At 44.6% G+C, this 13907-nt stretch overlaps 1 protein-coding gene and 1 pseudogene across 1 annotated transcript; one reads left to right on the forward strand and one right to left on the reverse strand.

The window, feature by feature from the left end:
• Positions 1-453: 453 nt before the first annotated feature.
• LOC132649917 (PWWP domain-containing DNA repair factor 4-like) lies at positions 454-2547 on the reverse strand. Its single transcript, XM_060374697.1, has one exon. It carries the CDS (start codon positions 2545-2547, stop codon positions 454-456), a length of 2094 nt encoding a protein of 697 aa, XP_060230680.1.
• Positions 2548-2786: 239 nt separating this feature from the next.
• Positions 2787-13907, forward strand: part of LOC132649918 (COP9 signalosome complex subunit 5-like) — a 134359-nt pseudogene continuing 123238 nt past the window's right edge.

Genomic DNA, 13907 nt, shown 5'->3' on the forward strand with positions numbered 1-13907 from the left:
GAAGCTAAGCTGGCTCCATCCATAGCACCTTAGAGAAAAGAGGACAGGAAGTGTGGGGAAGTCAGAGAAAGGTGTCATCATTAACCTGATGTGCTGGCTGGGTATGTTGGGAAACTGCAGAGAGGGCAAGGCTATGCCAAGATAGCCAATGCTCCACTCAGGGCTGGCAAGGTTCCAGGGAAGTGCACCCACAGGACTTGTGCACACCTAGGCACAGGCCAGAGAGGGCTGGTCTGGCCTGAAGCTAACAGAATCTGTCTGTCTGTAGAGCCCATGTAGACATCTGCACTGTCAATCAGGAAAGAAAATATTTATTTCGAGGTGGGGAAAGAAACACTCAGCGAGCAGTTGTCCCAGTGCCCAAAGTACACCCCACAGTCTCCCAGATGTTCCTCTTTGGAGTTGCTTCCTCTCTCCTCTCTTGGGAGTTGCAGGGGTGATGGCTGATTCCTTCTAAGGAATGGGTGCATGAGGGGCCCTGGCAGCCCCAATTCTGACTGCTGACCTCTTCCGGGCTGCCTTTAAGAGGTTCTTTTCAAAGAGCTCTTTCTCACGGTAGTGCACTGGTGGGCCATGCAGGTACTTCTCTTCTGCCTCCTTGTAGCTGAGCTCATAGAGGGCAGCGATGGAGCAGATGATTGCTTCTGGAAGAAGAACGTCCATGGTAAACTGCACTTTATCTCCTCTAGTCAGGGAGAGCAGAGCCTCATCTGCTTCCTTGCATATTTCTTGCAAATGCCTGGCCACAAGATGCAACTGGTCGTCATCCTCCAGGTAGGTCTCAATACAGAAGTCTTCCCCCCTTGATTTCCAAAGATTGTCCACCCACCTGGACGGTTTTCTGCCCTGCACAATCTCCCGCAGGTGCTGGTCGGCCCCCTTTCTCTTCACTATGAAGTCCACGAGCTTCTGGTTGGCTCTGTCCCAAGCAGCCCTCATACGGTCAGGCAGAACTTTCTTGCGGGGGCCTTTCCCACCTGGGGCATTCTCCTCCTCCCAATCTTCCAGGTCCACATAGCTCACCTTAGGGAAATCAATGTGCAGGTCTCCTTCCTGGATGGCCCTCCTTAGCGGGTAACTGACTTGGGCAGTGTAATAGCCCATAAAGGAGCCCAGGTAGGCGCCACAGGCCAGGCCCTCTCTGTAGTGGTCGATCACTGTGAGGCACCAGCTGATGCCCTGGCTGTACACTCTGCTGGCTCTTCTTATGAGTGATATTTTTTCTCCACAGTCCAGATGTTTCAACTTGTGTAGAGGGGCACGGACACCCTTGTGCTCAAACTGCATGTTAGCTTCCATCAACAACACCCTCGCCATCTTGTCATTTTGGCTGACACTTTTTACCACCGCTGGCCAGAATGGAAGGTCCTGAAATTTGAACCAGACCAGCATTCCTCGTTCAATGGTATTCTGTAGCTGGGCAGAAGCCACCTTGGCAGCTTGGCGTGCTTTTTGAATCTTGGAACGCCTCCTCTTGAACCTGGTCTTCGTCACCTTTGAGTGAGCGCACGGTTCCAGTTCTGGCACCCTGCAATGTGGACACAGCACGTGGATCTTCCTTTTCCTGTTAGCAATGCGGAGGGATCTTCGCAGCCTCAGGATTGGAGGCATGCAAGCTGCTGAGGCCGAGTTTGCAGCTGGCTTCAGGGTGCCCGGGCCGTGTTCCTCCTTGCTCTCATGGAAGGCATTCTTCCTTTGGCCTCCAGTAGCCCTGGTGTGTAGGTCAGCAAAACGTGCTTGTTGCTTGAGGGCTTTGGGCGAGGACCAGATGCACCTCAGTGGCCCAGAAGCAGCCTGCTGCTCTTTCTTAGCCCGTACACTCTGCCTGGAGGCTGAGGCAGTCAAAGACTTGGGTTTGGATGTGTTTAGCTTTTTCATGCATGCATTACGACCAGAATTTCCTTCCAGTGTTGTGTGACATGGCCGTACTCTGATGCCTCTTAGGACATTCTGTTTCATCTCAAAGTGTGGAGGCCCAACAGTGGTGTGTGCCTGGGCTTTTCCACCTCGCACTGTGGGCACTTTCTGTGAGCCCACTGGCAACACAGGACCCTGACGGTGCTGCTTTCCAGGACTCCTCTGGGAGAGCTCTTGGCCTTTCTGGTTGTGCTTTTGGAAGCACAGACGCACGCGCAGGCGAAAGCGAGGACGTGGTTTGGAGTTGGCCTGCTCTTTTGGAACCTTTTGAGGACTTGTTCTTGTGCTGGTTCTTTGGCCACCTGTCCTTCCACCTTGCAAACAGCCTCCCTCCCCCAGGATATCGAGAGCCACCTTGAGGGCTCTTCTGTATGCTCTGGTCTGCTTTGGTGAGCCATTGCCCTGTGACTCCTTCCCTGCCATGGAGGCAAGGTTCACAATTTCAGACTTGGATAGTGGCCTTGCTTTGGTGCTCCTCACTCTTGTCTTCTCCCCCATAGGCAAGATTTGCACCTCCAAGAAAGGTGCCCCTCTCCTCTTACTATGGGCTGATGTCCTGGGTCTGGACAACACCCTTGCAGGCCACAGCTGACCCTTCCAGCCACACAGCACATACTCTGCAGAGTTCATGGTGACAGTACTCTGGGGCTGTGCTGATCACTACAGCGTGAGCACTTTGGTTTTGGTGGGCACTGTGACTGCCTGACAGTTGTCTCTGTCCAGGCTCTCCTGCCTGTGGTACTGGCCTCCTTCCAGATTCTTGTGGAGGAGCTGGAGCTGACTTCCCTCAGGGTTATGTGGGCTTCCCCTGCATGGTGGAAGAAGGAAGCAGAGTTGCATTAGGAAGGAAATAAATAGGCTTAACCAGCATGGACACATCAGCGTGGTCAGGTGAGGCAAGGGTAATCAAAGGAGCTCATAAAGCCTGTTCTAAAGATGTGGGAGAAGATATGCAAAAGGTCCAGAGCAGGTGGGAAACAGTTGTACTATTGTTGTTCCCAACCCCAAGTCTGGAGTGTTTAACTTCGTCCCAGAAAGGTGGATGTCATTACAAAGGCTGTGCATTTTCTTGCCCACCAGTCAGTACCTTAGGTCTCCCTGGGATTCTTTTGCCAAGGAAACCTCATTGTTCTCTTTCCTAGGGAGCTAGTCCTGCTCTGCCAACCCCAGGATGCCTATGGACAACCTAGTGCATGAGCCTTCCATACTTGTGTGATTCTAAGTTGAGCAGCAAGGAGGTGGGGAACTCTTCATGGTGATTCGCATAACATGGTAAGAGAAGATGGCTGCTTTCATAGCTTCTGGCTACCCCACCAGCCCACCACCAATCTTTCAGCTTAGTTCTGTTTCCATTGTGGACCTCACTATGGCATCAAGTGTCTACAGGGCACACTTGGCGAGATCCCCAAAGAGAAGCTACTTCTTTATTAAACAGACATGCTTATTAATTAATTGGAAGACTCAGTGATTTCAGATGGCAAGCAACAGGGTTATGTGACATGACAGGGAGACAAGTGTCTCTGTTGGAACTGTGCACCCTCCTGCTGCAATGTCAAGCCTATGGTAGACCCTGCACACCCATATCTGCCTGTGATGAGCAGTATTCATCCAAGAGATTACAGATCACTGACCTCTCCTGTCTCCAACCTCTGTGCCCTAATGTTAATCCATAAAGTCTTAGACAGGAAATTAAAGTAGCTACTTGATGATATGGATGGTCATGTGCCCATCCCTAGGTCTCGTGATATTCAATCTCATCTGTATTGCAGCTCTCCTCTTCATGTTCCTCCATACTGTCCCTCTCAACATAGTCCTCCCCTTAACCATCTCAGTGTAATTTCAACCCTTTCTTCTCCTCTCTGTCCAATTGTCTGTTTGTCTCTCTCTGTCTCTCCCTCTGTGTGTGTGTGTTTATGGTGGTAGCTAATCTGCTCTTGACTGCTTCTTCCTTGAGCCGGCCAGTTTCCTATCAGCAGTGTGCATGTCACCTGAGGGAAAACTCATCTGTCTGATCCTCAAGAGGCTGTGCTTGCTGAGAAGAACTACAACACAGAGGAAGAACCAAGAAAGACCCACATGCCACCCATGTTCACTATTCATGCTAGGATGCAAATTTGATTCTTGACATTACCAGGGCACCATGAGCCATAGTGAAACAGAGCACTGTGAACTGGGGGCTCCTGTGACACAAATCATCTTGGGAACTCCCATTACAACAGGTCCCCTCTGTGAGTGTGGCCATACCGAGCATAGAGACCCCAGATCTTATCCTAGGAATTCCTAACCTTACAGAAGTAGGGGGTGGAGAGCAATGACATTCTCCTCAATTCCTCAGTCCTTTCCTTCTGAACCCCTGTATCCATAAACTACTGGTGGTCCACGCTAGCCCCCTATTCACAATGCAAATGTGCAGTGTCTCTCCTGTTGCATTCCCTTCCAAGCCTTACTGACTTCAAATCTGATCTCACAATGCATAAAGTGGCTATCTACATAAAGGAGGCTAGGTGTGTCTCAGGCCACATCTGCTGGATGATGCAGCACTAAATGCTTATGTTGGAAGTATGGAGTTCATTTTAGTGCTCACCAACAGGAACCCTTCCTCTGATGAGGCTGTGTCATCTAACATGGTTAGCTGGCTCCCTCTGATGCAGCTCCCTTGGAGTCCTAGACGTTGGGACACAGGTGTCTGCTGAGAACACAGAGGAAACTATAACCCCCTCAGGTACCTTAGGCTGTCTTCTTCTGGATCTTCCTTGAACTGGCCCTCCAGCAAGGATGAATGAGCACCATCAGGCCCAACCACATCACCACCATCCAGACACCATGCCTCACAGGGTACCCTTAGAAAGCTCAGATATGTGAGTTATACTTACAAAATGCTCCCTTTTTACGCTGCACAGGTCTGCACAATGTTCAGCTTCCCTCAGGCAGTACGTTCTCAGACTCACATACTTCACTTAGAAATCATATCTGGGAATACAAAGTGTGTGTTCAAGCCCACAAACCATGCTATTCAGGCGTCATCTGTAACCCAGACATAGAGAGATGTGCATGCACTCATATCAGTCCACACTCCGCCACCCACACCCCCTTTGTGTATTCTGTCTTTGTATGCCTGTTGCTCCAGGGCATATGAAAGTCCTTGCCCTTCCTACAGACTGCTTAAATGTTATCGGTATTGCCACCTGCCTCCACTGTTTCAGGCATCACCTGCCTCCAGACCACTACTTTCAACCAATGCTTTGCTGAAATTTCTGTGATAGTTACCTTTCTGGCAAAAACAGTGCTCTCTTTTCCAGAGGCACAAAACAGAAGAAGTAGAATACTGAAATCCCTGTCTCAGTACATGCTTCAGCCCTGGGACCAAAGGCCTTTTATCAAGAACTTGGGCACAATTGCTGTGTGTGAAGTCTATTCACATTTTCTGCAGATGGGAACAATAGCTTCCTTTCCTGTGTGCAAGACCGACACATGGGTTAAAGGAAGTCTGATGAGAAGGTGCAAGAAGGGTATAGTGTATATTGGTCACACAGAGGAGCAGAGACACACAGAGGGATCCTGATGTGTTGGTGGGTTATGGGGAATCCATGGCTGCACACTCTTTAATTCCCAGCTGGTTCTTAACCCAACTCAGAGCACTGTAAAGTCTCAGACACAGACACATACTAATGCCTGTTGGGGGAACAAAGTCTGGCCTCTCCTCTCTCCTCGGGTATTCATGACACCAGGTGTTTTACTTCAGTATACCCAACTGCCATTAGTGGCCAGTATTAGAGGCAGGTATCTTTTTGTAGGCCCGTGGCAGATATCCAGGCCCGGAGAGTATCACCACTTCCTATAAACAATCTTCCAAAAATAGCCTGCAGGTCAGCACCCACCTCCCACTCATAAGCCTCCACCCCAGTCACAAAGGGAGGCCCAGATACACCTCTGCCTTAAATGCCTTCCAGCTTCTCTCTAAGACAACAAACACCACAACTATCTAGGCATTAAGGTGCTGCCACACAGATGCAGTCATTCTGTCAAGCACACAAGTGACAATCATCTCCAAAGAGAGAAAAGGTATCCATTCACATGTGTTGGGGAACTATGCTTTCATGGCCTGAAATGATAAAGCTGGCACCAAAGGGTTGTCACCTGAGGACAAAGAGACAAGGCAGGGTCCTTTGGGCTTCACTTCAAACAGTAGTAGTGACAACAACTCCTGTCCCATGAACAAGCACACAGGCTCCCAGGGCACACTCAGAGGGTCAGCTCACAGAGTCACTCAGGTTGGCTGAAGGCACCTACCTACATGCTTCCTGTGGTTGTCTACTGATCTCACCTCTTCAGTCTGTGAGTATCCTTCAGAAATACATCTGTAACCAGGAAAGAATGGCTTGTCCTCGTTGTCATGGCAACCACAGTGTCATAGAAAAAGTTTTCTGCAAGTAGCCAATTCTTTGTGGAAACCAGGAAGTACTGTTCACTTACACCTCTGTCACCTAGTTCCCCCCAGCCAGACCCCTGTAGCTTCAGGCATGAAAGAAAGTAACCATGCACACACTACAGAAGATGTCTCTATCACTCCAGGGTACAGGGTCTTTAAGCACAGAGGCTCTGGGAGAAGGCAAGACAAGAGATGGCAGGTACCAATAGTATTTCAATTGTCCACACAAAAGAGGAACCAGAAACAGTTGGTTGAGTATGTGTCTGTACAAAATAAATTCAAGAGCTGAAATACTTATCTGGTGCTCTTATGGAAAAACTATCTGTGATTTTAAAGGGATGAATTATAACTCGAATTGTTAAACACGTTTTAGTATAGGTAGTGTTCACATTTGATGTTTTTCCAGAAACCTCGCCTTTGAGAAGGCAAGCTATTTATAAACATCATTTTTACAGAAAAGTCTTATGAATTTCAAATCATATACCTTGAGGAATTTGGCTTGTATCAACATGGGAAACAATGAATAAATCATTGATACTTATGTTTCAAGACATTAAATCTTTTTCAACTTAGAGTTACACTTCTTTATGTGACTGCTGTTAATTTGTATCTGAGGCTGATTGGAACACTGACTTTTAATTCTCAACCATTTCTTCTTTTAGCATGGTCAACAAAGCTCAGACACAAATCAGCAAAGTAATAAAAATGTTTTGACTTTTACATCTGGACGTAGAGTGTGAAAAGGCCACCACTCCTCTTTACTTCTTGTCTAAAAAGATGAAATTCTTTTCTTCTCTGTTCATCCCAAAGGAAAGCTCCTGTATGTTTGAACCAGAGAGTCTGTGTTACAATAGCCGGTTAAGCATCTTTTGTTAGCTTAAAGTTAACACCTCTTACTAAAATGTTCACCAAGAAAATAGATATAATATAATACAGACATTGTTCCTTTTACCTAACTTCTAAGCAGCTGCTTAACTTGTAGTCTTTCACTTACTATGACAACAGGCATTATATTCTGTTCTGGTAACAATTTAAATTGATGAATTAAAAGGAAATCTCAACAAATGGAACATATACATTACAAACAGAGACAAACATTTCCTGTAGGTTTTTATAATTTTTAAGAATAAGTTAACTCATGTGACATTGCAATTAATCTCAGGATCTTCACGACAATCTGAAATATGAAGACGGTTTTAAATTGCATTCTACAGTACATTTTGTCTTTTTTCTGTTGGTAAGTAAGAGTTCTGATCAGACATTGTAAACTATTTATCTGTACCTTGTTCCAAGCAGATTAGAAAAATGGTTAACACAAAGTGTTTTCTCTACATGAGTAATATGTAAATAGTTTCACAATGCTTTTTTGTTATTCCACTTCAGGACGCCACTAGAGAAAAAAAATCAGCAATTCACTGTGAAAACACATGTGGATGCTTTGTGGAGTAAAAATAGCCAGCATTTTAATTATACATGATTTCTGAATACTGGTTACAGAAAATGATTTTTTTTTTTGTTAAAAACAAATTTATACATGTATATCTTTTTTAAACCTAATTCCTTCCCTTACATCCCTCCCCCTTCTGACTCATACTGTAATCCTCTCTATAATTTATGAACTCTACTTATTAGTAAATCTATCTATCTATCTATCTATCTATCTATCTATCTATCTATCTATCTATCTATATATCTGCCTATGTATATGCCTATCATCTATCTGTTTACACATTAGTCTCTCTATTACTGCACAAAGACATTCTCACAAACACAATTCAATTAGTGTTCATTGTATTAACATGTCTTGGGAAAAGCATGTTTTATCCAATTCCCACTGAAGATAAAATTGTTTACTACCCAACTTCTTCATGATAATGTATACTTATTTGAAGCATTTTTCTCTAACAATTACAGATTATATAAACACAGTTACTTCTTCCTCCTCCTTAAAATTATGCAAAAGCAGAGTTTTCTAACAGAGTTTATATTCCTCAGACTTTCACAGAACCCTAAAGTCCAGAAAATAGTTTTTATTGTATTTTCATTTGTCTACATTGCAAACTGTTGGGGGCAACATGATAATTGTGGTGACCACTATCTGTAGCCCAGAACATACAGACTGTTCTGTATATTCCTTCTTGGCATTTTTGTCCCTATTGGATGCATTCTTCTCTTCGATAACCACACCAAAGCTTGTGTACTGCCTATATGAGAAGAAAATTATCTCCTTTGAAGGATGCATGATGCAGCTCTTTGCTGAACACTTCCTTAAAGCAGTAAAAGTGATTGTACTGACAACCAGGGCCTATGGCCACTAGGTAGCAATTTGTAAGCCCTTGCACTACCCTTCCATCATGAACTGGAAGGCCTGTGGCACACTGATGGGGGTACTATAAACAGGAGGATTCTTGTGTTCTATCATACAAATAATTTTTGCTTTGCAGTTACCCTTCTTTGCACTCAATGTTTTTGATCATTTTATTTGTGATTTGTTCCCATTTCAAGTACTTGCCTGCACTGATATGCATAGCTTCAGCCTTTTGGTGGTTGGCGAGAGTGGGTCTAACTGCATAATAATCTTTTCTAATTTGCTTGTATCCTATGGTGTCATCCTGTGCTCTCTGAAAGCTTACAGTTGTAAAGGGCAATGGAAAACTCTCTCCACCTGTGGGTCCCACACTGCAGTTGTGATTTTGTTCTTTGTCCCATGCTTATTTGTATATGCACACCCACCATCTGCTTTCTCCTCTGATAAAATGGTGGCCATGATGCCTTGATTTTGTTGGATGTGTTCTTAAACCAACCTCTAACCGTCTTCTTATCCATAAGCTTAGCTAATTTTTCCTGGTGTCTGCACTTCATACTGGGCCCATCTGTCTCTGGTTTCTGTTGTACTCTTTAGGATGTTTAGAGAGGTCCACCAGTTTGAGCATTGATCTTTGTGTTTCAACTGTAACTAAACGTAGAAGGTTGCTGGCACATGTGCACAAGCATGGCAGTGTGCATGGAAGAGTGCCTTTAACGAGAGGGTGCTAGAGCCTGTAATGTGGAGCTTAAGTGTAGGAGTGGGTACAGGTCCTAGTGCTTTTTGCAGGCACAATGTAGATGTGTAGGTGCCATGAATACATCAATGGCCTACAGGCCTCTAGTACTGTCCACCTCGTATTCTGATTTTCTGGGCTCCAGGAATTGTTTGCCTGGACTCCACTGGTAGACTCACAGAACAGGGGCTTCAATGTTGGGAACACTGTCTCAAGGAACCCTATTTTGCCAACTGTGAGGATGTGGGTAGGAGGCATCTGGTAGCTGGCTGTTAGTGTAGAGGGACCTTGGATCTGCATGCACTCACTTGAAGGAACACTCACTTGCTCCTAGGACTAATCAGAAGTCACAGGGGTTCCCCCTGTTCTCTACTCTCATATTTGGGCCCGCAGGGGCAAATGAGAGTGTAGGAGATCTGTGAGCTCAGTGGTGTCCTCTGTTTGGCTTCCAGGCAGCATAGGGAGACCCATACTTGTGGTAGCCACCTCTGCAGTCTCAGTCAGTGAGTACGGAGGATCAGACCTGGGATGCCTGCCTCTGCTGTCTCATTCACTGAGAGGTCTATGCTTGGGGCAAGGGGAGGTGAAGGTTGATTGAATATTTACCACTCTCAGTCCCTGGAGATGACCAAGGGTGACTTGGAGCTTAACTGTCACAGCCCCCAGGTAGTAGCCTCTCACCCAGGAAGCCTCAATTTTATGTTCTTGCTTCACCTGCCCCTTCACTCACTAATTTCGGGGTTTGGAATCCTGTGCCACTCAGACTGTATGATGCATGCTGGTAGGTGCCATCTTCCTTTCCCCACAAGATTTCTTGAGGTGAAAGTTCAGGTGGCTTAGCTTAAACTGTGAAGTTAATCTTCTGCTGTGATATAGGAGTAACTCACAAGGTACACTAAGAGCTCCTTTTTGGTTTTGTTGAAAGAAGTCATTGTGTAGCTCATGCTAGCCTTCAATGGTAATTGATGATGTTCTTGAATCTGTTTTTCTCAAGGGTTTAAAGTACAGGTTTCTGCTGCCACATCCAACAATGTCTTTTTCCCACACATACAGGTGGGGAGGATCTCATTATGTGTTTTCAGAGTCACCATCCTTACCTTGCCTACAAGTTAGGTAGATCCAAACTGCCAGCACCCATGTAGCCACCAGCAGTGCCAATAGGAGAGGCAGCCAGCCTCCCAGCATGCTTCTCTCTTCAGGAAACAGCTCAGTCACCCTAACAAACAAAGCTATGTTTGCCCTCTTTTGTAAATTGATTTTTTTACTCCGCTTCTCAGAAATTTAAACCTTTTCAAACCAAGTGCTTAAAGGCCTTTCAGGGTCTCCTGTTAAGGGTTCCCAATATCCAAGTTACTTAAAATTTATTACTCTGGGCTGGAGTGATGGTTCATTCATTATAGGTAGGCTCACAACAACAATAACAAAAAATGTATATAAATTCAGGCACACATGTGCCATAGTGTATGTGTGGAGGTCAGAGGACAACTTTAGGGCATTTCTTCTCTTCTATCACCATGGGATCTAGGTTGCAAGATCCAGATAGCAAGAGATTTTAGGCATTGAATTAGGGGCCATTCCCTAAACTCAGGTTTCTATTCCTTAAGCATAAAAGCATTTTCACTGTGGCAACTAGAATATGAATGCTGCTTTTTTGTTGATTGAATAATTTTTGTTCCTCGGGATGAACATAGATACATAATGCACACAAAGCTGTGTACCCACATAAAAGTCAAGGTATAGGGATAGTTATCTAAAGCTTGTAAGGGATCTAAAGTTATCTAAAGCTCATCGTTTGGTCCCACCTCTGGGGCTAGTTTCAGAACATAGTGTCAGTCCATTGTTAGTCAAAAGAACTGACATATCTCTAAATCCAGAGACATTTTTCAGAACATGCTGGTATCAGTGAGGTATCTTTTCTTGCCAATATTCCTGATTTGTTAATCAAATAGGATTCAGAGAGAATTGGAATGCCTTGAAATGTATACTCCCTCATGGACCGAGTCCCTGTTCTCATACAAGCCTTTGACTCCCATTCCATAGCATTGTGATACTTTCAACAACCATTTTGTTCTTTTTTCCCCTTGTGTATTTTCTGTTTGAAAATCCTTTCTTTTTACTTAGTTATGAGATCTCTGGGGTACCATAGACATTGGTTTGTTACATCAGATCAGAGTACACTGGCAGGGACCCCCTAATGCTCCTCACAGACATGGTATAACCTGTTATTATCAAAGGGGATTTGTGTGTCTTGACACTCTGACCATCCTGTGGTAATGACAGGTACTTACTGTTATCGGGAGGGAAGGGATCACTTGTCTCTGAGCATAACACAAACGTTCCTTCATGTTGCATGCAGTCATTGCCACAGGTGCGTAAATACAGGGTCAACTAAGGAAAAGGCAAGGTCAGAAAGTGCCCAGGAGACATTCTGCATTGTCCACATTTCTAACACAAATTCCTCCCTCTTTTCTTTTTGTTTGTCTTGGCATGGTCAACAATTTTTCACTTGGTTAAAGTTCTTTAGTCCACAAATCCAACCTGGTGACCCAAGACGAAAATATCTACAATGCCCTTGAACTTTTTGCATGGTAATGACATGGTATTTTCCTTATCTAAAAAGGAGGCTACATCCTAATAAATAGAGAAATATTCCCCCTAGACAATAGTAGGTGAGTTCCCTGGCACTAGAAAGGTCTATGACATCCTAAAACGTGCAGTTACAGTGTTGCCAGTGTCTGCTTTCTTGGCCACCCTGAGCTCTTCATGTTAGAGGGCATGGAGAATGACTTGTGTGTGGCTGTGTTGCTTTGTGACCCTCCGAATCCTACAAGGGCCTCACTTCCTGTTTCTACATGGGCCACCTGAGGCCCCCAGAAGGCAAACAATTGCTCTCCAGAGTTCAGGCATTGACCTGCACTCCAGCCTTCCAGCAGCAAACCTTTGAAGATTCTCTTTTAAATTAAAACTGAGGCTTTGGAGAAATAAAATGGCTGTCCTATCTCAGAATTACTCTGAGGATCTGTGGTAGAAAATAGAAGCAAAAGCACTTTGACAAGTTAGCAGTCACTAGTGCAAGAAAAGACACCAGAGCAGCAGAATCAGCCTCCTGATCTTACCACTGTAAAGACTAATAAGGTGTCCCTGATAGCACGCTTGACTAGGACTATTGGTAAAAGACTTGCCATCGTTTAAAAGATGAATCAGAGGGTTAGTATGTATCAGTTGTTGAATGCTTACTTAGAACTCAAGAAGTCCTAGGTTCAGTCCCTAGCATTCCACCACACATTCACATTCAGAAAGCATCCATGCTGGAACAACTAATTTTCTACTGTCCTTCCCTTCCCAGATCACTGTAAATCACCTGAGTGACAGCACCTTCACTTTCCTCATCCACCAAAATGGCTACAGATATCCATGTCAGTTTATTCTGGTGTGAATAAGTGAAACAAAGTCAAGAGCTATAAGGTCCAAGTGAGTAGCCAGACTATCAGTGACGAAACCTGTCAGTCTTCTTGACTGACTTCAGATGCATCAGACTGTGTGAAATAGGACTCCCTTCAGAAGCCTAGAGTTTCTGCCTTTAGTTGATCCTAGACTTATTGTACCCAGGATGTGTACAGGTCCTTTTTTCTGCTACAGTGATAAAGATAGCCTAGCATGTTGAGACAGCAGTTAGCTTTGGGATATCTTGAAAGAAAACGTATCCAAAGTGTATTTTCCTTCAAGATATCATAGCTAGAGATTGGGGATGTAACAGTGGTGAAGGGAATGAAAGGGAGAGTACCTCCAACACTCTAGAAAAACCCAACAACAGGTTCCTTTGAATGAGAACCGTGTATGTATTTCCAACTTGATTGGTTGTAAAATTCACTTCAACCATCTTCTCATTCTTCTTACAAGCAGTGATATTTGGATCCCACAGACTTCCTCCAAGTTGAAAGAAAACCTCATGGGTGACCTGATAATTCCTCCCTCATCTGAGCTCCCAGGGAGCTTTACAGAAACAAATCTAAATCATTAGGCACACACCTATGAGACAGGAACCAGACTGTAGTTTATCTTCTGACCCAGTTCCCAGAATCACAAAGTATCTAATGTCCAAGAATGTTTAGGAATTCCCCACCCAATGCCATTACTTTGCTAAAAATAGCTTCTTTAAGCTTGCAGTAGTAGGTATAGATCTCAGTCTTTGACTCAGTTCAATACTCACCTTACATTTTGAGGTAAGAGAGCTGCTAGGACCTCTGTTTTCTCCTTTCAAGGGTAGGAGGAAAAGCCTTAGTTTAGGAGTTATGCCCGAAAATATGGAATAACTGCACTGATACTCAGGGCTTGCAAGCACAAAGACATGCTGCCAGTTTTACTGGATACAATGAAGGAAGGAAATGCCAAACAGCTTACAGGAATCCCTGACAGAACAACTATCAGAAAGTCCATTGCGTCACTCATGTGACTTGCAAATAAGATTGGACAAATTTTCAGGAATGTGTATATGTAATAGCACAAATTATCTTCCTTAC

This window comes from Meriones unguiculatus, chromosome X, assembly GCF_030254825.1.
Source record: "Meriones unguiculatus strain TT.TT164.6M chromosome X, Bangor_MerUng_6.1, whole genome shotgun sequence".
In the NCBI taxonomy this organism is placed as follows: Eukaryota; Metazoa; Chordata; class Mammalia; order Rodentia; family Muridae; genus Meriones; species Meriones unguiculatus.

Excerpts from the sequence above, each read along its gene's own strand:
- LOC132649917 (XM_060374697.1), bottom strand. The coding sequence starts at position 2,547 with ATGAACTCTGCAGAGTATGTGCTGTGTGGCTGGAAGGGTCAGCTGTGG.